General features: G+C 33.9%; 1 protein-coding gene across 1 annotated transcript; it reads left to right on the top strand.

Annotated features, from left to right (window-relative positions):
* The first annotated feature begins 1,876 nt into the window (after positions 1-1,876).
* Positions 1,877-26,348, top strand: LOC129948927 (myotubularin-related protein 14). Its single transcript, XM_056060076.1, has 7 exons — positions 1,877-2,544; positions 21,346-22,064; positions 22,137-22,691; positions 22,746-22,841; positions 24,748-25,023; positions 25,091-25,297; positions 25,368-26,348. The coding sequence occupies exons 1-7, from the start codon at positions 2,446-2,448 to the stop codon at positions 25,504-25,506; spliced, it is 2,091 nt and encodes a 696-aa protein (XP_055916051.1). The 5' UTR covers positions 1,877-2,445; the 3' UTR covers positions 25,507-26,348.

Here is a 26,348-nt window from a genome sequence, read left to right as displayed (position 1 = left end):
TGTGTTACGGCTCTGCTTGATGTCATAGAGGACTTCCGTCAAGCATTGGATGGCGTTAAGTTTACTTTTTAGTCCTTCTTGATTTTTCGAAGGCATTTCATAGCAAACTCGCAAATAAACTTAGCCAGCATTATAACTTCTCCTCTGAATCAGTAAAACTTATTTTTCCCCATTTATCTGGAAGAATACAGCAGTTGAAGTAGGTAACAGGTTGTCTGACTTTCTTCCAAACACTAGTGGAGTTCCACAGGGATCTATTCTGGGACCATTACTTTTTTCTTTTTATATAAACGACATTCCCTCCGTCATTTTTACTCGTATTTTGACATGGGATATAACGCATGCTTGGGGTCTCCTAGGCTTACACGCCTATGAAGACGCGTGCAATGCTTGCAAAAAGATTAATTCTTTCAATTTTGGCCTATGGCTGCAAAATTTGTTCGAGTTTTAATTTTGCACGCAAAAGTAAGCTTAACGACATTTTCAACAGCAACATCAAATACATTTATGGGCTTCGACAGAGTATCTCATTTTTCAAATAGTTTACTTTACTTCGCATGCCACTATAGAACTATTTTCAGTTTCGTACCTTATCATTGTTTTCCGAAGTCCTGCTTACACACCAACCACCCTACCTTTTTGAGAGAATAAGAAGGGCTTCTTCAATTAGGTCTGACCAGTTGATTCAAACCCGATATGCCTTCCTAACACCTGAGCGCCAATTTTTTATTAATGCTACGCGTAAGTGGAATTCTTTGCCTCGCCATATCAAGAGAATAAACAACCTTACAAATTTTAATCATATTAACACAACCAGTCTTTCACGTTTCGTAAGGGACTCAAACAGGTTTAGCTTAGAAGAAAGCCTCAAGAGTCATTAAGCTGCCCTAAGAGTGTCCTACTGCTTCACAAACAGACAATTTAACCTAACCTAACTATGAAAAGTGCTTCCAAGATTACTCATTTAGACTTGACATAAAACTGTACGTTTCCTCAATCCCTGACATTATATACTTGTCCTATGAATGAATCATCATCAAATTTATTAATTTTTGTCTCAATTCATTTTCCAGGTTGATTTCAGTGAACACTTTAAAATAATATTAGCGACTTCTTTTGCAGTCAACTGAATTCTGTGAACGCAAATGAAGGTGTCATTCAAACTAAGAACTTAACTTCAGTAAAACTTGCCTTTAGTTTTTCGTTTTTTTAACATTATTATTATCTATAAAATACTCCTTACACAAGTTAAAGCCATTATTATGTATTGTGGTTAAAATATCATTTATTTTACAAAACTCTAAATACAAAATTTAATCAGCTGACGTTTTGACAATCAAAAGAGATTTTACTTGATGAAGTTCAAGTTTAAATTGTTGCCAATAAGATATTATACTTCTGAATCAGCCATAACTAGCAGCGAACTGCCTGCATTTTAAACTCAGTATTCAAGAAACTCAATTTTTGTGAAAACATACTATCCTTTAAATTAAATTGGCGAATTTATTAATGCATCACAAAAACTGGACAAAATTGCAAGTTCCCAAACAAACCTTTATCCACGCTCTAACGTTGGTGAGTATTTTAGCCCGAATGTTAACATTCCTGGCAATGATACATTTTGACACATCAATTCTTACAGTATATTCGTCTCCTTCTAGTAATTGTTTCAACCTAGTGTTAGAAAAAGACAAAGCTATTCCATAAAAAATTATCAACATCATCATCTCTTTCTCACTTGTTAGGGCAAAAGAAAACAGCAACACACAAACCACCAAAAACGAAAGAAAACCCAAAAGAAAATTGAGAAAACTAAAGGCGTTTTTTTTGCCACCACCGCACGACTTTACAACTTTTTCGTCGTCGTTTCGTTTTCGTTCGTTCGTCGAATAATAACGAGGTATGTCGTGTGTTCTTGTTTCACTGCTGTCAAAAATTAAACGCGGAGAAAATTTATTTGTCGCAATCGCAATCCCAACAAAAATTCCCATTCATGTGCTGCAACCTGAAAACTAATTTAATTTTCTTATCAACAACAAAACTTATTTGAAATTGATTTCTCCATCAAACAGTAAAGTTTATTTATCGGAAGATGTCCGAATATTAAAATATTGAATAACATCTTCAACTTATGCATAAAATAAAGAATTAATGTAGAAAAGGAATTTAAGAAAAAAGTGATATTTGCGGTGTGCGTAGTTCGTCGTTCGTCTCTCGTAGCTCGGATAAATCAAGAAGTGTGAAATTGTGAAGCACAACAATATTTTTGTAATTTTATTCATTTTAATTAATTTGTGTTTTGGTCTTTTTTTTAATTTTTAATTTTATTCCTACAGACAACTAATAAATAAAGAAAAGAAAAAGAAAAACGAAAGAATAGAAAAAAAAAACAACGACGATATTTAATAAACAACAAGAGATAAAAATAAATGTCGCATCGTGAAAATGTGCAGCTTAGAAATAACTCTCAAAGATTTGCAAGATTTATTAGAAATTTTCGAAAAAAAGGCATTCGAGGCGGGATTATGTGAGGAAAGTACAACGGTAAGTTTCCTATTCCATTGCATGATGCACACAGTTATCAATAACTGCATAATTTTATTACCAAATCGAATCCAGTTAGTAATAGACAACTTTTTGTGTGTTTTAATATTCTATGGAGAATTTATTTTAAACAATATCTAGGTACTTAAATTTTATTATTCAAGCTCAGAATTAGATCTAAATAGAAACTGGAAATAATAAACAAAAAATGTTCTTCTTCGTCTTGTTCTTCGTTTTGTTGTTTGAATTTGAATTATATTACGCAGAAAAGTAACCACCCAGTTGTAGAGTCCAAGGTCCAACAAGGGACTCGCAGTTGAACATTCTTATAGTGTCGGTAGAAGTAGGAAAGTTTTACTTAAGAGGTCAATATACTTCATGTTAGATTGGTTTGGTAGGCATGCGGGAGCTCTTGTGATAAAAATGTGTGCCTTGCACAAGAACCTAGTTGACCTATCAATGGGGGAAAGGTCGAAAAAATTCGGGTCTGTGAATGGAAAATTGGTAAAATTCGGTGATGAGCAAATTAGTTGCAGGAGTTAATTAAAGAGAATTATTTGAAGTTAAGTGTTTTTATTTTGACCTTGAACCCAACATCAGCAACGTGCATGATTTGCGCAAAAGGTAGAGATGATATCAATAAATCTGATCTTTAAAGGGCAATCCGAAATATAAAAAGCATTGGATTAGACTGAAACTTGGCGTTCATCAAAATGGATTAAAAAAAACACTTCCTTAAGGAAATTCAAATTAAATTAAAGTCAAATATATTTATCATGTTTTACTTTATAGAGTTTTTTAGATTTTGAGAAGGAAAATTTAAATATGTACTAAAAAAGGGTGTTTATTAGAGGAATAGAACTTTGAAATTTTTTTTTTGTTTGTCTTTACTGTGTTTTTTTTATTTCACTGTTATTCCACAAGTAGTAGTAGTTTCTTGTAAATAAAAGTTGATTTTTAAACGCTTAGTGCGGATTATTGTCAAAATGAAAACAAATTTTTAAAAATATCGTGGAGCGCGCTATTTTTTACTAAAAAGTGGTGAATCATGGCTCGAAATATCAAAATAAAAATTTCGAAAACTTCTGTGCTTAAAATCAATGAAAAAAGACTGACCTAAATGCTAAAAGAATGGAAAGGGAGTTGAGAAGTTGTGGATCCAAAACACCTTAGCAGGCGGTCAAAAACATAGACAAGTTAGTTAGTGAAAGGACTGCAAGCTAGACACTCAAAAGAATTGGATTAGCCGCCAAAGACGCCTCTGGTTTCAGCGAAAAATGTCAAGGCCAGGTTAGCTTTTGCAAAAAAGCACAGAGAATGGACCATAGACCAATGGAAAAAAGTCATTTGGTCCGACGAGACGAAGGTCAATAGAATAGGGACGGATGGTAGATCCAGTTGTTTGTCACGTCCTGGAGAAGGACTTCAACAACATCAAGTTCAGAAGACCGTAAAACAGGGAAGATGCTCGGTGATGGCTTGGGGTTATTTCTCCTGTAACTCTATCGGAACTTAAGTTAAAATCGATGGCATCATGAGCAGAGAAAATTATTTGGACATTTTGAAAACAAATTTTGCAACATCAATTGGTTACAATAAGTGTGAAATAGCTTTTCAGCAGAACGGAGATCCCAAATACACTTCGAAAATTGTAAAAGAATGGTTGAGAAATCAACAGTTTATGACGATGAGATGCCCAGCATAAAGCCCTGACCTCCATCCAATTGAAAATTTATGGTCAGTTGTGAATCGATGGTTGGGGCAGACCATCGAATATTCAGGATCTTTGGCAACGAATGGAGTTGGAATGGAGCCATATTTCAGAAGAATTTTTTTTATAATTTGGTGGAAAGTTTGCCTAAGCGTTGTTCACAAGTAATATAAAATAAGGGATTATGGACTAAATACTAAAAGATGGACACATTTTTTAAACGTGCAATTGGACAAGTCGAAAAATGAATTAAATAATTTTTGTTTTGTAAAATATATCCTTTTTTGAAAAAAAAGCTATGAATAATAAACGTAAGATCAATGCTCTAAATAATAGAAAATAAAAAGATTTAAATTTTATTTCAAACGCTTAGTTTTAGACCTCCCTTGCTCGTCACTGTAGGTATAGTTGTCACAATTGACTGTTCAGTTCTGGACGGCATCGTTTTTAAAGCAGTATTCACCAATTATTCCACTAACCTAAAAATTAATATAAACAGTTTGGATGTAACCGTGTGTTTTTTATTATCCCTCGATAAAAATGGGATCTTGTTTTGGGCTTATTCACCAAAAAAAGCCTACTAGGTACTACTAGCGCAACGAATGGGTAAGAAAAAGTTGTCACAAAAATGAGAGTTGTATGACAATTTGTCTTGGCTATAAGAACAAACAAGGATTCGTCATCTACAGAATCCGTGTGCGTCGTGGAGGTCGAAATCGTCCAGTGCCAAACGGTTGCACCTACGGTAAACCCAAGGGCCATGGTGTCAATAAATTGAAGACTTCCCGTTGCCTGCAATCTACTATGAGGAACGTGTGGGTCGCAGACTCAGTGGATTGAGGGTACTCACCTCCTAAGATCAACTGGCTTTGCAAGCAAGTCCACAAGCATCGTGAATTGCGTGGACTCGGCTGGCAACTATCCCTTTATCGGCATCCAAGTGAACCCACATGAATGAAATTAATATAATTTCATTTGATTTATCCTGTAATCATTGAAGAGATTGCGAAAGAGAGCACATATCCTATCCTATCCCTAAGACTTTAAACTGTGGTAATCCAGAATAGAGAATTTTTCTTTCCTGACACTTCTATCAAAAGCGTTCGACACTGTCGATCACTTAGACCTCCGCTAAAGACTTAAGCATGATTTCAAATTCTCTCGTTTTGCGGTGAAGCTTCTGCAAACATGCTTATTTAATCGGCAACAATGCGCTGCAGTCGGAAATCAGACATCTTCATGACAGTGCCAGCAGGTGTCCCTCAGGGTTCTATTCTTGGACCTCTATTATTTTCACTTTACGTTAACGACCTTCCTCGACTGGTTAAATGTTGTAAAGTTCATATGTATGTTTGCTGATGACGTCCAAATATACTTGGACACTTCTGTAGATAGCATAACAAATGCTACTAACTATGTTAATGAGGATCTAGTAGTTATACAACAGAGGGCTCTCAAGCACAACCTCACCCTCAATCCAAGAAAATCTAAAACTTTGTGTATTTACAAACGCGCCCTTGATAAGTCCACCTTTCCACCGGTTCTGCTGTGTGGCTCAGTTATTGAATTTGTAACGTCTGCTAGGAATCTAGGTATTATATTCAACGAGACTAACTTGGAATCACCATGCAGCTCCTACAATTGGCAAGTTATATAGTGCTTTGTGTCTACTGTGGACATCCCAAAGGTTTGTCCTGTCAGTAGTAAGATGTTGCTTGTAAGATCTCTTCTATTACCTATTCTGCTGTATGGATGTGAAGTGTGCTGTAACGTTGACTTACAAACAAAGCGAAAACTTAATGTTATATAAAACAACTTTTTAAGATACATTTTCAATATAAGATATTACGACCATATTTCATGCTATTCTAAACAAATAACGGGTCTGACTTTTGATAACCTGTTAAAATAAAGAAACAAATTCCATCGGTATCACACAATTTCTAGCTTTAAACGGCGATCGTTTTTGTTTCCCATTTGATATAGTTACAAAGAAAGGAAACCTCAAAAACTGTAATAACTGCCGGCGTATCACAGTTCTGTCCGTTTATCCGAAGTTAATGGCAACTATTATTCTCGAGAGGATTAAGTCCAGGATCGAGTCTACCCTCAATAGGCACTAACCACATCAACACCTTGCGAATCATACTCGAACAATCATCTGAGTACCAATTACCGCTATACCTAATGTTTGTAGATTTTGAGAAGGCGTTTGATCGGGTCAATCGTGAATGCATCTGGAGATTGCTTATTGCGCGAGGAATCCCTGAGAAAATTGTCGCTCTTCTTGAAGAATCGTACAACAACGCAAGGTGTTTTATGTTGCACAATGAGCAGCTTTCCGAATTCTTCGATGTGCGTCAAGGAGTGAGACATGAGATGTTTTGTCACCAATTCTGTTTTTGCTGGCGATTGACGATGTGATGACTGCCACGGTGGGTAAAAATGAAAGACACGGTATCCAATGGAGTCTGTTTTACAAGCTTAGCCACAAAGATTATGCTGACGATATATGTCTCATGGCAAATAACACGGCAGGCTTAAATCAGATCTGTCGTTCGCTGCAATTGAATGGAGAGGTGACTGGCTTAAGGATTAACACAAATAAGACCAAAGTAATGACCACGGGCCAATGCACACAAGTTATTTTAAGACAGTCCCCTGTGCAGTTTAATTATCTGTGAAGTTTTATAGCTCTCGATGGCCGAACGGACCTGGATGTTAGCAGTGAAATAAACAAAGCTTGTAGTGCATTTAGAATCCTTTCTCCTCTATGGAACTCTAGCAAAATATCGCTTCGCATCAGTGTTGTTATATGCTTCTGAAACATGGAAATGCTCTGCCAACATCTCTAGCAGACTACAAATTTTCGTTAATCGTTGTCTGCGCTCTATTCTGATGATCAGGTGGCCGCAAACCATTTCTAACGTTGAGCTGTGGAATAGGACCGGACAGAAAAAATTGGACGTAGACATCATGCAACGCAAATGGCGTTGGATAGGCCAAACACTCAGGAAACCGGACGACAATATAGCAAATAAATCCGTCCAATGGAATCCCCAGGGTAATAGATGCGTTGGAAGACCAAAGACAACTTGGAGGTCATCAATTTGAAGGAGGCTCGGTCTTCAGGTATTCAATCGTGGCCACAGCTGAGTTTAGTTGCTGTGAATCGGGATAGGTGGTTGCTGCCCTATGCTCCAGAAGGAGTTAAAGCGCTGCTGTACTTGCAGCCGGACAACATATATTTGATATAATTCAGGCACAGAATAAAAAACCATGGAAGATATTTTTTAAGATGATATTTCAGACATATCTTTTTTGACACTAGACAAAATCCTGAAAATTTCACCAAAATTCAGAATGATTTAAGAAGTTAACCCTACGTGAAAACCTCTCCCCCAAATCAAATCTTAATCAACATTCTAGGTCACGTAATGGATCCATAGAAGCCCGAATGAGATGTTTTCTCCTAAGCTAATACAAGACCTATTTTAGCCTAACTAACAACGTAACAAATACTTACTTGGTTCGACGAAAAAGAAAAGAAAACATTTTATTACTTGCTTTTAGCTCTTCGTGTCATTTATTTCCATAGATCTTCAATGCTTAACAATGAAAAGGACACTAAAACCTATTCCAAACCAACGCAATTTATTTGGAACCACATTCAAACATTCTCCTTACAAAATTAATTTACATGAAGATTAGTGAGAAAACCGAAACTTACGCAATGCGACTACGTCTTATATTGAACTTGGCGACCAAAAAAAGATTTTACGAGAGTTGTCAACAAAGAAGTTTTTGTCGTGGTTTGAGAAAGCCTTTAAATAATAAAAGTTTTCTATAAATAAAATTTTATGAAAATAAAAGCGAAACTAATAAATTTTAAAATAATCAAAAACATGACATTTTCATTACAAATAAGAAAATAAATTTTGTATTTTACAAATCAAAATTGTATGTCTTAAAAAATAACCAAATAATTTGGAGGACACTATTTTACACATATTTTTCCTCTCCAAAACATTTTTTGTCAAGCGTTTTCCCTTAACCGCTTGAGACTTTAATTGGTTTACCTTTATATTTAAATGCTGGCATGCCTGACCCTTCTTTCAACATCTTATTTGACAATTTTGCACCATTATTTGGAATTTATTCCTATAATGAAGTATTGCATGTACATACATACATAACATTCGAGTCAAAGTTCACCCTAACTTACTCATGTTAAGTGACGATGAGGCAGGTTACTGCGTCTGACTTTCTTCCCTGCAGTAACTTTTTCTTATTCTGTCGTAGAATAAAAAAGGTCAATAAACTTGTTTTGGCAAATGTATCCATGAAATAATGCGGTGTAAGGCTACAGCTACGGCATTGCGAATGTTACTAATGGGAAAATTATGCCGATTTTGATCTTTTAAGTACTGGATAGAAGAGATAGAAGACATAAAGCACCATTAGAGACATAAGCAAGTTACATTTTTAAAGAATATCCTTCTGACAAATGTGTAAGGGCACTTGTTAGACACATAAAGGATGTTTATCAATCCAAGGACTTACAACTAAACGATTGTTCTACTACACTACACCAAAAAAATATATTATGTATTTGAAAAAATTTATGTCAAGCTTCTCCCACTCGAAACTGCATTCCACTTAATGGAAAAGAAAAAAGAAATCAGACCAATTTATTGCACAGCTATCAGCCTACATAAAACTGGTGGATGTCCGACGTCGTCGTCAGGCGTTTATTTGCCTTGCCGTAAGTCGCGTCGTCGTTGCCGGCATAATGATTTTATTGTATGGTCTGGTCTTCAGTCTGGTCTCTAGTTTGACGAGATGGAGCATAAAGCATGGAGCTTGGAGCAGCGGCGGCGGCGGCGGCGGCAGCGACGACGGATTATCCAAGGTTCCTTTTGTACTTTCATTCGCTTTTTATTAAATTCCAATGTGTATACTGAACCCACAAGCTCAACATATTATATTTTTCGAACGAATCTCGATCTCGAAACCAAATCCGGTGCGGTGGTTTTTTTAACACCAACGACACCACGAAACGACGAATGATATTATTTGCTTTTGCTGCAGTTGTAAAATGGAATTGGAAGTTGAGTGTAAACTCATTCTCGATATTCGATAAAGATGTGAGAGACTAGAGACTTCCAAGTGCCCACCAAGTGGGCCATGCCCATGTGTTTACTATTTTAAAAGTTGTAAACAGTAAACAACAAAACGGAAAGCAAGAGAATGAAATGTTTTTGTTATTTTTATTTGCGTCACTTCGTATTCGTAGGTATTCTGTTTCTGTTGCTGTTGCCGTTTTTGTGATTGGAATTGAATTTCTGTTTCTGGTTTTCAATTCAAGTTCAGAGTTTGTTTGTTTTTGCAAAAATAGGTAGGTACCTACTTACTCCACTCCACGTCATATGTGTAAGCGCATAGTAAAAGGTACCTACGTTTCGAAAAAGTTTTATTGTACCTGTACATGCGAATAGATAGAAAATAATATTTTTTCAATAATAATTTTCCACCAAAGAGTTTTCTTGTATACCTAAGATTTAAGGTACCTAAGTACATAAGTGAAACGTGGTCTTTTTACAAACAAGAATACAAATTGTAGATGAGCTCATTTATGTGACGTTCTATAATACTACCGATTCGATCTTGACCTAAATTTATTCAATTTAATATCTACTCGCAGTAGGAAATGATTATTTTGTTTTTCTTTTCTAAGTTGTTGTGATTGCTGATTTATTTTTGGAAATAAAAATAAAAACGTGTATATATCTATTTACCTTGCCAAATGCGACATAACACACAATCCGAAAAGGCTAACCGGAATGTTTTCGTTTTCGCTTACATTATAAGTTCAGTATGTCTCTATGTGCATTTTGTTGTTTATGTTAAGAATTAAATTCATGTTAGGTACTTAGATTTTTTGTTAATCTATGATTTTTAAAAAAATTTGTTTGTAATGGATATTTGAATAGTTTTTGAAAAAATAAATGTGGAAATACCTAATTGGTTTTATTTTTTTAATTATTTTTGTTATGCTACTTCAAATATATAATAACTTCAATTACTTGTTATCGCTTAACTCTTATCGACACGTATCGATGGTTTAATGCGTTTAAACTTTAAATTGACAATATCTTTCGGCGCAACTGCTCGTGCAGAACATAGAGCAAGGGCGTACGACTGCCATTGAGAATAGAAGGGGAAAAGAATTTTTGCAATGAGGTAAGAGATAAAATATATGTAAATTTGGTGGCGTTACAGCTCCTGCAGAAACCGGAACTAGTGATTTACAACTTACAACTATGTCTTTCCCTACAGTTTATAAGCCGATACTGAACATCTTATTTGGGAATCATTTTTCATACCTATAATCACTCTTGGAAGATTCCCCAATGTCTAGAAGGATGCTGTCCTATATTAAGAGGAAAAAGTAGATCGTACTCATTCAACTTTTAATCACTTCCCTGCAGTCTCTGAGACAGACCACAAGGCATTTTCAAATATTTTAAAATGTCTGCATTTTATGACAGCCATTTCATTTGAAACATTTTACTTTTTTTTTCAGTGTTAAGCGGTCTCAGATAACCCAAGAAGATTGCTGAGAGTTAACAAAAGCTTTCATATTATCCAACATTTTCTACTACGATTTAAACTTATAACTTATAAGTTTCCAATACTGAGTGTTTGACATTTGACGAACCTAAAGTGGAATAGTCCTTCATCAAAGCCTTATCTATTAATTAGATTTCGATTAATTTTATGTTTTATTGATTTAAAGTTCGACTATCTATGACACTGGGCGTGTTAGGACCTCATGTGTGCTAATCCCTTATATACAGCAACGGACAAAATAATAGGAACATTTATCGCTTTTTAGTTTTTTCTCATTCAAGTAAACATAATGCGTCATTAAAATTCTATAGTACCTAATGGTTAATATATTGTCAATATATTAAATTAGGAATTTTAAAAGTATATAAATAATCCATAAATAGTGCATTAAATTTATAGAGATTCACCATTTAGCTGGTCAAAATAAGAGAGACTTAACATACAAGAAATATTATTTTTAATTTGGGACTGATTTTGAAATTAATTCTAATTAAAATACGCCACACACAAATTGGAAAACACTGCACATTAAACATCTTGAGTTCAATTAAGCCATGCATAATAGAGACATATCTTTAAGTGAGAAGTTCGAAAAAGTAGACCGTTCAAAATTACTTTAAAAAACATAAAAACTATTTTGCCATGCAAGTCGCACAATTTCCATAGACGGTGCAATTGCAAAGGAAAAACAGACATAAACAAATGCGAATTCGTTTTGCAAAAATATACTACATAAACTATGATGCCTTCAGGAAGATAAGAAGGGATCGGAATGGACTTCAAAGTGTTCAAAATAAATGTTCAAATGTGTTAACATAAGACAGAAGAGTTATTTATGTTGGGTGACTACACACATTTTTGTTATGGATAAAATAATTTAAAAAAATAGTCGTATATTTTGATATACTAAACAATGTTGCCTAAAAATATGCCTCCTAGTTAGTGTTTTAAGTAAGATAATAATTGTTAACGAGGTCCTGATTGCAAAGGAACAATTATTCTTCTCCATAAGTGGGCTTGAATCTCATTAGCTGCGTTCAATCCCGTGTTGGATAGGCTATCATGGATATATGGATTTTTAGATACCTTATTTAAGGAGTTGGGTACCTAGCAGGGCTCCCTGAAATTACGCCATAGGAAATTACGCCAAAAACTGTTTTGGAAAAAAAGCCCAAATAATTTTGGCGTAAAAAAATAGGAAAAAGCGACCAAAAACAAAAAGGAAAATACGCCAAAAAGTGTGGAAATTACGCCAAACTTTTGGAAAAATAGCCAAAATACTAAAATGGAAAAAACGCCAAAAAAATAAGAACTTTTTCGTGTAATTTCCAAATTAGTATTGAAAATTAAGCCTTTAAAGAATGGACAGAGCTTTTTCTGGCTTAATTTCCAAAATTAATTTGGAATTAAAGCCTAAAAAGTCTATGAAAGAATCTGAACGTACGACGTAACATGGAGCGGCGCTGTGCAACCCGCGTGGCGCGGCGCCGCAACGGCGAACGCGACGCGTACGCGTTGCCTCCCCCGCCGTTGATTATATCATAGGTACTTGTGCATTTGTTTTGTAGAACACATTTTCTTATAATTTTGTTTATTTCAATTTGTCAATTTTTGTATAGGTATTAAATGTAAACCTGAAGGACATCTGCCACATTTTCCCTCCCGACAACACGGACATTGGTCAACGAAGTTCTTTGCTTTTACACACAATCCATCACTTTTTACTTTCATTTTACCACCACAATTGTTAATATAACAAATGTAATGAACATCTTTTTTATACACACATTTTTTTTTGTGTATTTGTTTTTGTTCTGTTACGTACAAAAGTTTGCTATCAATCACTACTGATCACGTTAAAAAATTTAACAAAATATGCTCTTCAAAATTCGTGAAAAACATGTAAAATACTGTTATTTGCCGTTATATAATTTTGTATACCATATGAATACATTCGACAAACATGCGTTGGTCGGTTGAAAACTGCTTACTTCTTAACCCAAAGAAATCAAAGTGTCTCGTGGTTTCAAAAAACAAAATTGATGTGTCTTACTTTCCAGCAATCCTTTTGAATAACTGTCCTATTGCTTATGTCGACTCAGCTAAAAATTTAGGTGTAGTTTTTAACCGCAGCCTTACCTGGACACATCACATAAACAACACAATTGGGAAATCGTATGGTGTCCTACGCATGCTATGGTCAACACAGCACTTTATTCCTTTAACAATTAGAATTCTGCTAGTGAAAACGCTGATTCTACCCCTGCTTACTTACGGCTGTGAAATATTTTGTAAGTTAGACTTCGAGAGTAAAAGGAAATTAACGGTTGCATTTAATAGCGCAATAAGATATATTCACGGGCTGCGACGTTACGATAGAGTTTCGCAGTATACATCCCAACTTCTTGGGATGTCGTTTGAGAATTTTATAAAATTCCGCACAATAACCTTGTTCTCTGACATACTTCTAACCCGCCAACCTGAGGATCTTTACAATGAATTAAAATTTTTCAACTCAAACAGATGTCGTGATCTAGTAATTCCGCGTTTTCATTGTCTAACATCTGAACGTCAGTTCTTTGTCAACTCAGTAAGAATTTGGAATTCATTGCCGCGAGAAATCAAAAGTATTAATAACACGAAACAAATGGGAAAGGAACTTAAACTTTACTTTAATAATGCATAGATTAAGTTAAATTCGCAAATTTGTAAAAATATGTAAAACTTGAATTTAAATCAATTATGTACGTAGCTACTATACATTTTACAAGCTACACTATAAATAAGATATTGTATCTTAAAGTGTAAGCTAATCAAGAAAATAAATAAATACTAAATACTAAATACATGTACTTTTTTGTTTTTGATTTGGAAAAACGAACGGTTAATTTTCTGGCTTTTTTTCCTTATTTGATTAGGAAAAAAAGCCAAAAAGTTTGTTTTGTGGCGTTTTTTGCTTTAAGATTTGAAAAAAAAAACTAAAAAGTTTACTTTTGGTCGTTTTTTTCCTTTTTTGTTTGGAAAAAAAGTCCAAAAGCAAATTTTTGGCGTTTTTTCCAAACAAAAATTGTTTGGCCGTTTTTCATTATTCTAAAAGGAAAAAACGCCAAGAAATTTTCGGAAAAAATAGCCAAAAAATCCGGAATTAACACCAAACTCTTTGAGTTCTTTTTCCTAGGAAAAAAAGCCAAAAAATTGTATGGAGAATTTTTGGCGTTTTTTCCATTTTATTTTTTTGGCGTAATTTCCTATGGCGTAATTTCAGGGAGCCCCTAGCAGACAAACATTAAGAATCGGTTGTAAAATAAAGTTTTCATCGAATGTTTTCATTAATAAACTGAATTTTTACCAAAAAACATAACAATTTAAAATCAATTTTCAAGTTAATTCAAATTCAAACCGCCGCCGCCGTTCTGTCCGGTACCCACATAACCAGAAATTCTTAGATACCTTTGTTTTGACATTGTAGCTGTTCTTTTCAGACTTTCAAAAATCGGAATATTTACTTATATTTTGTACTTATAATTTTAATATACATACATATTCCTTAAACAATGAATTTTTTTTAAGAGTTCTACTTTGGTTTTCGAAAAAAGTATGGACTTATCCTCTTTTTGAAGCAAGGTCCTCAATTGTCACTAAAATGTGGTACCAAATTCCTCAGAAAAATGTCCAGTATCTAGTTACCTTCAAGAAAAAATAGAATCTATTTAATTAAGTTTAAACAAAATACAAATTTTTCAACTAAAATCTAATAAAGTAAATTGAATTTTTTTGCCAAATTGTATTATTGTTTAAGTTTAAATCAAAAGTTTCTCTATTTTTGGCTTGTCTTTAGTAAAACACCGAGAATGTTGAAAAAATGAAAAAATATGTATAGGGTTTGGCGAAAACATTAGCAACTTAAAATACCTTAATCTTCATATCATTCAAAAATTAATAACTTAAAGAAATCATGTTAATTTTTTTATAAAATTTAATTTGTAATTTTTTTTAACAAGACATAATGTGACATAAGTAGGACAGTTAACAAAAGCAATTATTTTCTTAAAAAAAGAGGAAAGTTAGTTCGTAAACTGCAAAATCCATTGCTCATATATGTGTTGGCAAACGAGTGCAGTTGAATCTATTTATTAGAAGTTATTCAGTTCACATGTAGGCTAAACAGTGTCCTTAACTAACTTTTGTAAAATGGCCGAAGACAAAAACTCTAACGAATAAAAGAAAAATTATATAAGAATCTAAAAGTGGAAAGAGACAATTTAAAATATCGGAAAAATTTTCCATTCTAAAATCAGTAATTTTCCGATCAATAAAATTTTACAAATCCAAAAAGTCATTCCAAACGTTTCATCGAAGTAGCAGACCAAGAAAAACAACAAAACGAAAAAATTCTGCAATAATAAAATCAATTAAAAAAGACCCTTTTATACTATCGAGAAAAATACGAACCGAACTCGACCTTACGTAAGTGCGAGAACAATTCGGAGAAAAAATCTTTCAAAGCTTTAAAGAAGCCTTTTATTTCCACCAAAAATCAAGCTGGCGAGATTAAAATTAAATTTCAAGCGTTCCGATGGTTTCCGTCTTGTTTCAAACCAGCCAAAGAAGCACTAAATCCACGCTAAACCAAAGCTTCTGGAAAACCAGAGGAGGTAACGTAATGGTGTGGAAATGTTCTTCATGGCATGGACTGGGACTGATACACCAAATAGATGGTACAAGGGATCGTTTTATGTACTGTGACATTATGCAAAACATACTAATTTTTTTTTTTTATAATTATTAAAAAATCGAGACAATTATTAGTATTACTTTTTAAAGATCACAAATTATGGAATCATTACAAAAATATTTACAATTGAAATAATACATTTGTTGCCTTATATGTGAGCGAAAGATATAATTACCGCACATTCCTATTATTTTGTCCAATGCTGTATTAACATTAAGACAAAAAAAAAACAATTGATAAAATATTGCTATTGATTTGTTTACCTCAGCATTTTTATAATTATAAATAAAATAATAGCTAAAGATTGGCTTAGATTAAAAATTGCACCTTGAAAACAATGCGATAAGAATTTTGTCTTATCATAAATAATACAAATTGATAACACGCTGTAAATAGCTGCTGCATGCTTAGAAAGTGTTTTTTTTTCAAAGTTCGTTTTTATCCCTTTTAAATTAATTATAATAATAACAATATGTGACCAAAGTTGACCTCATGACACACAAATAAGAAACCTTGTTAATTTAGCACTTTGTGATAGCAAACAAATATGTAAACAACTTCCTGCTATGAACTTGATGAGTACATGGAAACAAAAATTTAAAATCACAACTTTTATTTATATTTTTACTTATGTGCAACTAAAAGGGTTAAGGTTTTATCTTCAATTATTTGGATAAACCATCATATAAATAAATGCACTAAAGAAGCAGTGAACTTAAAAATATTATAAAACACTATTCAGCATTTTATAATTGTCCGTTGATAACCGATTGGCAGCATGTGCACTGTGCAGCTAAGCTCTTGAACAAGTCTATAATTAATTATTATTTATAAACCTTTGTATGCACTGCAATTAACGTAGCGCCATGAAATGGAAATTATAGATTATAAAAGTGAATTTTAATTTTTGTATTGTTGTTGAGTTAGAAACTGTTTCTAGTCTCTGTTCTTTTAAATGTTGCTATGGGAAAATTATAAAATTAAAAAAAAAGTAGAACTGTCCAGGAAGTTCCTCCAAATCAAGGATTGTACTAAATCAAATCATGCTAAATTGGTTCAAATAACACTTTTTTCCCCTTGAATTACTCTTACATTGTAACAAAAGTGTAGCAGAGTCATATTCATAATTGAACATCAAGTGTATATAATTTTTTCTTCAAAACCCCCATTTTCAATGAAATCAATTTCCTTTGATATTAAAGTAAACCCTCCAGCTATTGCTTGAGTTTTGCATATCCCATTCTCATGTCATGTCGTTGCTGGCGCTGAACATGCATTCTTCTCTCTGTTTCTGACTTTCTGGCTTATTTTCTTGTTTAACAAGGTGAGCTCAGAAAAACAAGTTCGCAAAACAAATACATCAGATTAAGAATGCATTATTACCTCTACGGTTTATTTAAAAATAATAGAAGAAATCGAAGTGCAATACACAGTCGGAGACGTCTATATGTCGCTCGTCGTCGTCGGTTCGGAATTATGCTCCATTTCTCCACCCTTCCCTAAAAAAAACCTCCTCAAACTGTTTAAGACACTTATTTTTACACCATCAACATCGATAGTGGTGCAACAGCAACAGAAGCAGCACACTGCTGTCGGAGATTTAAATAAAAATGTAAATATTCTTTATTGACCCAATGCACTTGCGTTTTTCGCTGAATACTTTAGTGCAAAGCTACTAGGCGCCCAGTTAAGTCTGTTACCATCAATATCAATGACGTTCTTGTCGCACGAGACATCCTACGGCAGCAGTTCTATATTTAGCCATCAAAAGCTGTCTGTGGCTGGGGCTGAGGCTGACGTCGTTGTCGTCTTCATCGTAGTCGTGAATAACAGGGCAGAAGGCACACATTTCTTATAATCGCCATGGAAACGACTTCACTCCCTCGAACTCTCGAGCTCGAGCTGTTGATGCAATAGCTTATGACGACCGACCGACAACAACGACGACGCGGACGACGGTGCAGCCGCAGCGTAAGGTTCAAAGTCAACATTGTTTCATTGACCTCATTGCTGAGAAGTTTGTGTGTTTGTTTCTTTATAAAAATGCTCTGGTGGGGTTGGCCGATGGTGCTCCTGCTACCGCTGTTTCTACTCTTAAAAGATAATATGAGGAATTCAATCGATTAACATCCGGTTGCTGGGAGAACAGTAGCAAGATGCATTTATTTTTCTAAAGGTAAAATTCTTCTTCTGCGTTACAGAGAATAAACAAAAAATAATCGACTGATAAAAAGCTACAAATGTGATGATGATGATGATGACGATGATAATAAAAACAATGTCATACTCGTAAATCGTGTTCTCATTGCTGATGTGAGAGTACTGCGATTGCAAGTGGTTTTTAGAGCTTTTCTGAGCTCAGAAATCATTTTGACCTTAAAATTTGCTCAGACACGTGCTTGGCATGGATAAAATTGTTTTGATTACGACATTTTATAATAATTGATGGGAGTAATATGGATATTGTCTTATTTATTTTCTATATGAATATCATTTGAAAAGTCTTCCTTTGAGGTTGGCGCTGAATTATTAATCATTATCGTCATCATTAACATTAACATCATTATCATTTATAAATATATCAGTAGGCAAAGAAAATCTTCGGCTTGTTTCTTACGTTTATAGTGAAATGATTATGAATTTTTATTGGAAAGGGTTTGCCTCATAGGTGCGCAAAAATGCAAAAATGTTAAAAGCATTTGTGTATGAAACCTTGGGTTGGATATGAAAGGAAAAATCAAATCAAGCTCAAATGAGCTTGTTGATTGTTTGGAGCTGAATCGTTCCTTAGGTAAGACTGTGTTTTTGGTGGACATTAAAATAGAAACACATTGGAACACAGACCTTAATATTTAACTAGTATCAAAAACATTAGGTTTTAATATTGTTTTTTACTTTTATAAAACAATAAGTTCACTTTAAGAAGTAAATTTTAAGTATTTTAATAATATTACAATTCATTCAAAAAAAACATGGGTCGCTGTAAACATTCGGCCCTATTCTGCTATTCACGTGAGTCGTATATTCGATTCCCTTTCACACTGCCTTTGCATTCTGCTATCCATCGGGTGAACTACATTATCCCAAACCAATTTGACATTCAAATAAACAGCTGTTTATGCAAAAATCTTGGGAATGTTGGATAAATTCTTTTGATTCATACAAAAATTAAGTTTATTCAGTCTACCTAAACAGAATAATTTGTATAATTTTTGAAAATGGGCAGTATTTTACTTTTTATTTCAATTGTAAGCAGAGGAACAAGAGAAGCTTTGGAGGTACATAACTTAAAAAGTGTCTTCCTTCCCCTAAAAATGTTAATATCCTTTTATTTATAAAAAAAAAAATATTCTAAATTTAGCAATAAATTAGTTTTTACTTACATTTTGCTTATAAAAATTGACATCAAATGAAAAATCCGCTGCAATTTATATGCTGACCGAATTGTATAGAATGAATGCTTTCACGTGAATAGAAGAATACCGCGCAGTATTACCGACATACACAGATTGACTTCGAATGAATAGCAGAATAATGATTAGTGAAAATTCTTTCTTAAAATTCCGCCTGATGGATAGCAGAATAGGGCTGATTGTTCCCTAGAAAAGAAAGCTGTAATTTTACTTCCACGATGTGAGAGAAAAACTTTCTGGGAAATAGCCAGAATAATGAGTAGATCTTTTAAGTTGGTTTGCGAAAGCAATATGACCAATGAGATCCAAAAAACAGCTAAGAAAACCAAGCAAAACAACCCCAAAGAAGACTGAAAGATCATTTACGCCTCAAAAAAAATCCTAACAAGTCTTCAAGGGAAATAAAAAACAAACTACAGCTTCCAATAACTTCCAGAACTGTTCGTAGAAGACTTGTTGAAGCTAACTTGGTCAGAAGGATCGCAAGAATGGTGCCCTTGCTAAGGAAATAAAATATAACATAGAGGTTTAAATTCGCCCACGATCATTTTGATTGGAGAGGGCCACAAGGAGACAAAGACTGGAGGAAAGTTTTGTGGATGGTAGAAGCAAAGATAAATTTGTTCGGAAGTGATGGCAGACAAACCGTTAGAAGGGCGTCCTTTGAAAGAACTAAATCCCAAATACTCGTACATCCAGAATACGGCCAAGAATGGTGGCGGAGTTTCATACTTTGGGGTTAATTTTCTTGGTATGACGTTGGACCAATACATTTGATTGAGGGTAAAATGGATCAAAATATGAGGTGAATATCATGAAGGATACGATGCCTTATGCGGACAAGAACATGCCTCTCAAGTGTGTTCTACAGGAGGACAACGACCGTAAACACAATTCCAAATCTGTTTAAAAGTATTTTAAAGACTAAAAAATTAGCGTATTAAAGTGGCCATAGCAATCACTTGACTTAAATCCCATATAATATTTTGTGGGAGATTCAAAATGCGCGGTTGGGAAACATTTTACAAAAAATAAAGCCGAACTGTTGACGATGGTTCAACAGGAGTGGAATAATATTTCAATTTACAGATGCCGCCATTATTTGACTCAAATTGTCCAAGCGCCAGGCTACCAGATATTAAAATAATTTTTAAATCCAGAATAGCTTTGCATTTAATTCTTTTAAATCTGTATCTATTTTAATGTCAACGAAATTTGTTTTTTTTTTTTACATGTATGAATTAAAAATATTTAAAGTTATAATTTTACTATAAATAATGGGTAGTTTCAGTTTAAACAAAAAAAATAATAAAATAAAGACCAAAGTTGGAAAAAAAACTTTTTAAGTCAATAAAAAGATTTTAAAAAGATTAACTTGTATTTTTAAATCTCTCTTTGGTGTTTTTATTTAAATGTCCATGTCTGTATATACTTGTTATTTTTAAAATTAGTAATTCTTATAGCTTTTTGAATATTGGTAACATTGAACCATTTGCAGTACCTACCTTTACAAATAGTTTTCAACCGCCCCTTAAAAGTTGTGGTAGATGGAAATGTTCTTTAATGACTCCAAATCATAGATCAGAAGTAGACAATCAAACAATCGCCCTAAATTTTTGAAAAAACACTAATAATATAAAATATTACATCCTACTTTTAAAAATATTATTTCTCTCCATAAACATGGTTTTGGCTTTAGACGATCTACCAAAAATAACCTTCACATGCACTGTTAAGGCATTACATACCTCCTTAGCCATTATTTATGAGTGGCACTTACAATTCGATATTCTCGGTATTTGCATAAACAACCACCTCTTATACGATGCAAGAAATTGTTGTCACTTACTGATCTGGCTTCAATCTTCAAAACCTGAATACTTCCAAAGAATTGAGTATAACTCCTATCTCTGGGCGGTTGATGCTCCATTTAGGTGAACCTTTTGGACTGTATTCGAAGAAGAGCTTTTAAAATTATTGGTGACATCATTAACTTAATTACGTCACTCGAACATTATGATTTACTTAATAAGAAACTAAATAAGTTTGGACTCTATTCTAACTTTTTGAGCTGGATTACCACATACTTTAATGGTCTCACTCAATCCGTCCGTATTAATAATTTTATCTGCTCCGATTAATGTTACCTCGAGGTGCCGCAAGGCAGTCATCTTGGTCTCCTTTTTTCTTGCGATTTGTTGATGACATGCACATTGCATTTTAAGCTTAAAAAATATGAAACTAAATCTAGAAGTAGCTAATCTCTCAATTTTAATTTCGTTTTTAACTTTCGTTTTTAATTTTTTCAGGAGCACGACATAACCAAAAAATGTGAGAGCCTCTTCAAAGCCGACTACAGTCTCATTGAATTGGACAATTCAAATGGAGCTCTCAGTCCTCGGTATCCTAGTCGGATTTTCATACCTGAATTTGAAGCCAGCCATTCAAATATGCCAAGTACAAGTTCTGCCATGACAAATGGATTTACAAAGCCCGTTATGAATGGACTTGCCAATGGTATTCAAGCATATGTAACCTTTGCCAACACCTCAACTAGCCTTCCACCTCAACAACAAAAGACCATCTACGAAGATCTTTATGATGCTGCTAAGATTCGTGAACTCATAACGATGGCGAAATATGCCAGATGTAGGCAGCGATTTACGGTTCCTGTGATAATGTATAAAGGAAAGTACATTTGCCGTTCGGCAACAATATCGGTGATGCCAGAAACTTATGGCCGAAAAGTTGTTGATTACGCTTATGACTGTCTGAATGGAGGTGGTGCCAGCACTAGTACGGGCATCACGAATAGCAACAGTAGCGGAAGCAGTAGTGTTGCTACATCAACAACAGAGGATGAGAATAATGATCCCACAGATGAATCCTTGGTCAATCAAGCAACTGAACCTTTACCCTTCTCCTACGATGAAGTAATTAAAAGTGACATCCAACTGCTCAAAGCATTAAACGTCTCGACCATTGTCGACCTAATGGTGGAACAACGGAAGGTCAAATACTTTATGACGTAAGTTCATCAATTCCTACAAAAAATCTTTTTAATTAACCTTAAATGTTCTTTTTTTCTTCAATTCAAAAGTGTTTCATCATCAGAAAAGGCTGACCCAGAAAACCATTACGAACAGTTTAATATACTTTCGTTGCCATATCCAGGCTGTGAGTTCTTTAAAAAATTCCGTGACAATAACTACATGGCAAAGAACCTCTTCTTCAATTGGAAACAGAGTTTTATTGATGCTTCGTTGAGTATTCCTTTGAATGGACCTGCCCATGACATCGATATCAATTGGCAGGAATACAAAAAATGGGATTTAGTTTTGATAACACAAAACTATTTGAAAGCAACACTAAAGTGTATTCAGGAAGAGACTTCGGGTGTTTTGATCCATTGTATAAGCGGCTGGGATAGAACTCCTTTATTTATATCACTTGTGAGACTGTCTTTGTGGGCGGATGGCCTTATACATCAATCACTGAGTCCACTGCAAATGACCTATTTTACGGTAGCTTACGATTGGTATTTGTTTGGGCATCAGCTTCCAGATCGATTGAGACGGAGTGAGGATATAATGTTCTTTTGTTTCCACGTTCTAAAATATATTCTCGATGATGAATTTAGTGCAACGGAACAAAGGTTAGTATTGGAAAACAAGGATGTTTTGTTTGTATTAATTTGTTTTGTTTTTAGTACTAATTACAGAAGGCGTACAAAGACCACCAGCAGCAGCGGTAGTAGTGTTGTTGTCATACGCTCAGATGGCGGTGATGAAGATACCCCCAAAGAGTAAGTCTAAAAGTTTTGATTTCGTTTTAATTTGAAGTAAAGTAAGAACGTAAATCTGAAAGCCAACTGGGACGGTATCAACAACTTCTTCATTAATTGGTCACTATTTTTTTTTTTTAGTAATTTAGACTCCAGTGCGTAAATGTATATTTTCGTTGTTATAAAGCAAAGTCCACTTAGGAAAACCGGAATAAGTTTAAACGTTACAACAAGCTAGAAAAAACTGTAACAAAGATAGTAAAATGTTTTGTAAACAAATTACGTACGTCTTCGGTTCCTACGCTCGTTTTCAATGACAATAGATCGATTGATAAAGCCGATTTCCTTGCCTCACAGTTTGCTGTTAATTCGACGTTGGCAAAGAGCGACCGGGCTTCTCTTGCATTTGAGAGCATAGCCGTTTTTATGGGAACAATGTTCTTTTGCACTCATACAGTTGTAAGAGTATTAAAAGATCTTGACATTTACCAACCCACTTTCCCGGCTAATATTCCTCCTATTGTACTGAAGAGGTGTTTTTAAACTTTGGCAAAAACTCTGCGTAAGCTTTCGAAGTCGATAGAAAACAGCATTTGTTCAGCCTGTCAGTAAAAAAAGCGTATCTTCTATTGAAAGCTACGAAAACGCTTATTGATCATCAGCTAAAATCATCAGCATCTCCAAGAACAAAAGCTTCTTAATGACCGGCAGTATGGCTTTCGTAGTAATATGTAGTTCCACTGGTTATCTCACCGAATAATGGAACGAATCTTAACATCCTTTTGGTGAAAAAAAATTATTGCAACTGAAATTTTAAAGTCATATGAAAGAGTTTAGCATCAAGCTCTCATAGCGATAATGCTTGCAACGAATTCCTTCTTGCTTAGATTAGAAATAATTTTGTTTTGAAGCTTTACATACAAGTTTTGAACGGACTTAAGTTTGAACCCTCTAATATAATAATGGTGTGCCACAGGGCTCTGTTTTGTCCCCAACACTCTTTCTCATTTTTATAAATGATCTCTGTCTGCAACTTTTAACCCACTTAATGACTTTGCTGAAGTAAGTTCCTCAGATCTTAATATTCGGTTGTTAGGTTCACATCCTTGTCCTTCGAATGTGGACTACCAGCGGAAGTCATTAAAAATTCAAAGCACCATCCATCGAACAGACTATAAACAGCTGTCACTTCTAGGTTGTACATCCCAAATCATATTGCATGGAGTGATCAAATATTTGGCATCGCCAAGTAATGGGTGACCTTTATCTAACTGAAATACTTGTACTGTTCTTCCTTGTTCGCTATTTTCATAAGCAATACTCTAGTGATAGCCTGTTGCTATCATCCCCTCAATAATTTCAACCGTAATTCTAGAAACGCTCTTCAGTTAACCCTTGAGCCCAATGTTGGACGTTATGTTAATAACAGAGATTCTATTTTGCAGCAGTGTGATACAAATGTAGTCATATCTCTTTAAGTGCGCAAGCAATTTAAAAAACTGTTTCAAACCTTAACTTTCATTAAAGCAAATTTAAAAACTTAAAAACGGTCAAGTCTTCATTTTTATTGTCATTAAATTAAATGAAAGACCAAAGTAGTGATTATGCTCCTGTGCTGTACTTTCAACTTAAACTGTTGAACTAGAAAGCCCCATTCTTAAATTAACATACATGCAGCTTTAAAAGTCAAGTGTCGTTATGTGAAACCCAAGGTTATAAATTTGGTAGTTGACTTATTGGCATTGAACATTATTCTAAAGATAGTGTGGCTTTTAAAATGATGAGTTCCAGACCTGCAAAGGCAGAACCATGTTTGTTTTTAATAAGCTTAAAATGCTCCTGATAGAATGGAGTTCATATGAAGTTATTGTAAGGTTATACAAAATCATAAATCTAATAATGACACATTTCAACCATGTACTTGCAGAGACTTTACCTTCGAAGACAGCAACGATAGTAACTCAAATCCTTCAAACTGTGATATGTCAGTAGCTGATAACGTTTATCCTGCAAACTGTGTAAACAATACTTGTAATGTGAACAATGCGAGTAATGCAAGTAATACGAGTAGTTCAAGTAATATGAGTGTTACTAGCAATACCAGCACTGCAAGCACTACAAATAATCCAAGCAATACAAATAATCCAAGCAATACAAACAATCCAAGCAACAATTTAACTAGTCGTTCTCCAAACCCGAAAAGGTAACTATTTGTAAATTTACACTTCAAAAACATGACTAAAATAATTATGGATATCTTTTCTATTAAGAATAAGAACTAGTCCAATATCTGTTCCCGGAAGTAATATTAATCGACAGCGACAAGAGTCTACATCATCTGTTGGTAGCTGGCAAATTGTCACCGAAGCGGGTAGCCTCGACTCAAATACAAATAGCAGCTTCGTTAGTCGGCAAGATGCATCCAATGAACCAAGTACTTCAAATGCTGCCACCGATCAAAGAGTCACCGTAACACCGTGAGTTTTATTTTGTTCACTTATAGAATTAAATTTTTAATAAAAGGCCAACAATAATTTATTTGTATAGTCGAAAACAACGCCTTAATGCTGTTCGCGCCATTTTTATTCAATCCTATGGAAAAACTATTGGTCTTAAATTCAAAGAAGGTTCTTCTATGAATTTGGCTTCATTCATCGGAACCCTAGCTGATCAGCTATTTATGTAGAATATAGAGAAGGTGCCACATTTATAAGAAAAAAAAAAACAAAAATAATCCCAGTTCCATGCTGTTAAAATGCCGAGGATTACCGAAACCGTAAGAAACAGAAAAACAAAAACGAAAAAATAGAAAACAAAAATGTTATTATTAATTTCAATCGATTTATTTTTATATACAAACAATACTGTTTTGTCTCATTATTTATTTTGTATTCTTCTTTTTAGCCATAAGTGATAATGAACTTATATAAATAATTTCTGTATTCTGTTAGATTGAAGAGTGTTCTTAAGGCTCTTCGTGTTACATATTATGATGTTAGATTTTGTTTAATTTCCCCACAACTTCCACTAACTTGTTTCTTTTCTTTTTTTTTAATAAATAAATACAAATATAATTCAGTGTGCTGATTGAAAAAATAAAAAAAAAAACAAAACAAATTAAATTAAACATTGTATACATTGTTAATTTTGTTAGATCAGTTTTTATAAATTTTGTTTGAAGGATAATTGAAAATAAAATGAACGATATTATTAATAGCTCGATATTTTAAGAAAATAATAAATTCACATCAAAAGTGCTGCCCAAGTTCTATAGAACTATTTAATTGCAATGCAAATGTTTTTTGTTTTTTTATTTAAATTAAATTACTCTACCATTGCAAACAAGAAACGAAACAAAACATAAAATAGTATTTTAGCAAAACAAAAAGAAAACGAAAACCAAAACGAAATTACACTAACAATATAAGAGAACACTCTTTTACGATTATACTGCGAATTATTATTGTTGTATTTTGTATGTAAATAAAAAAAACAAAATAATGGTTTTATTTTTTTGTAAGAATGAAA

This window comes from Eupeodes corollae, chromosome 3 (genome assembly GCF_945859685.1).
Source record: "Eupeodes corollae chromosome 3, idEupCoro1.1, whole genome shotgun sequence".
Classification (NCBI taxonomy): Eukaryota; Metazoa; Arthropoda; class Insecta; order Diptera; family Syrphidae; genus Eupeodes; species Eupeodes corollae.
The sequence above is the reverse complement of the archived record's forward strand: the minus strand, read 5'-3'. Positions and strand labels throughout refer to the sequence as shown.

Excerpts from the sequence above, each read along its gene's own strand:
- LOC129948927 (XM_056060076.1), top strand. The coding sequence starts at position 2,446 with ATGTGCAGCTTAGAAATAACTCTCAAAGATTTGCAAGATTTATTAGAA. Across the intron at positions 2,545-21,345 it reads TATGTGAGGAAAGTACAACG|GAGCACGACATAACCAAAAA; the intron begins GTAAGTTTCCTA and ends TAATTTTTTCAG. Across the intron at positions 25,298-25,367 it reads CAAAGAGTCACCGTAACACC|TCGAAAACAACGCCTTAATG; the intron begins GTGAGTTTTATT and ends TTATTTGTATAG.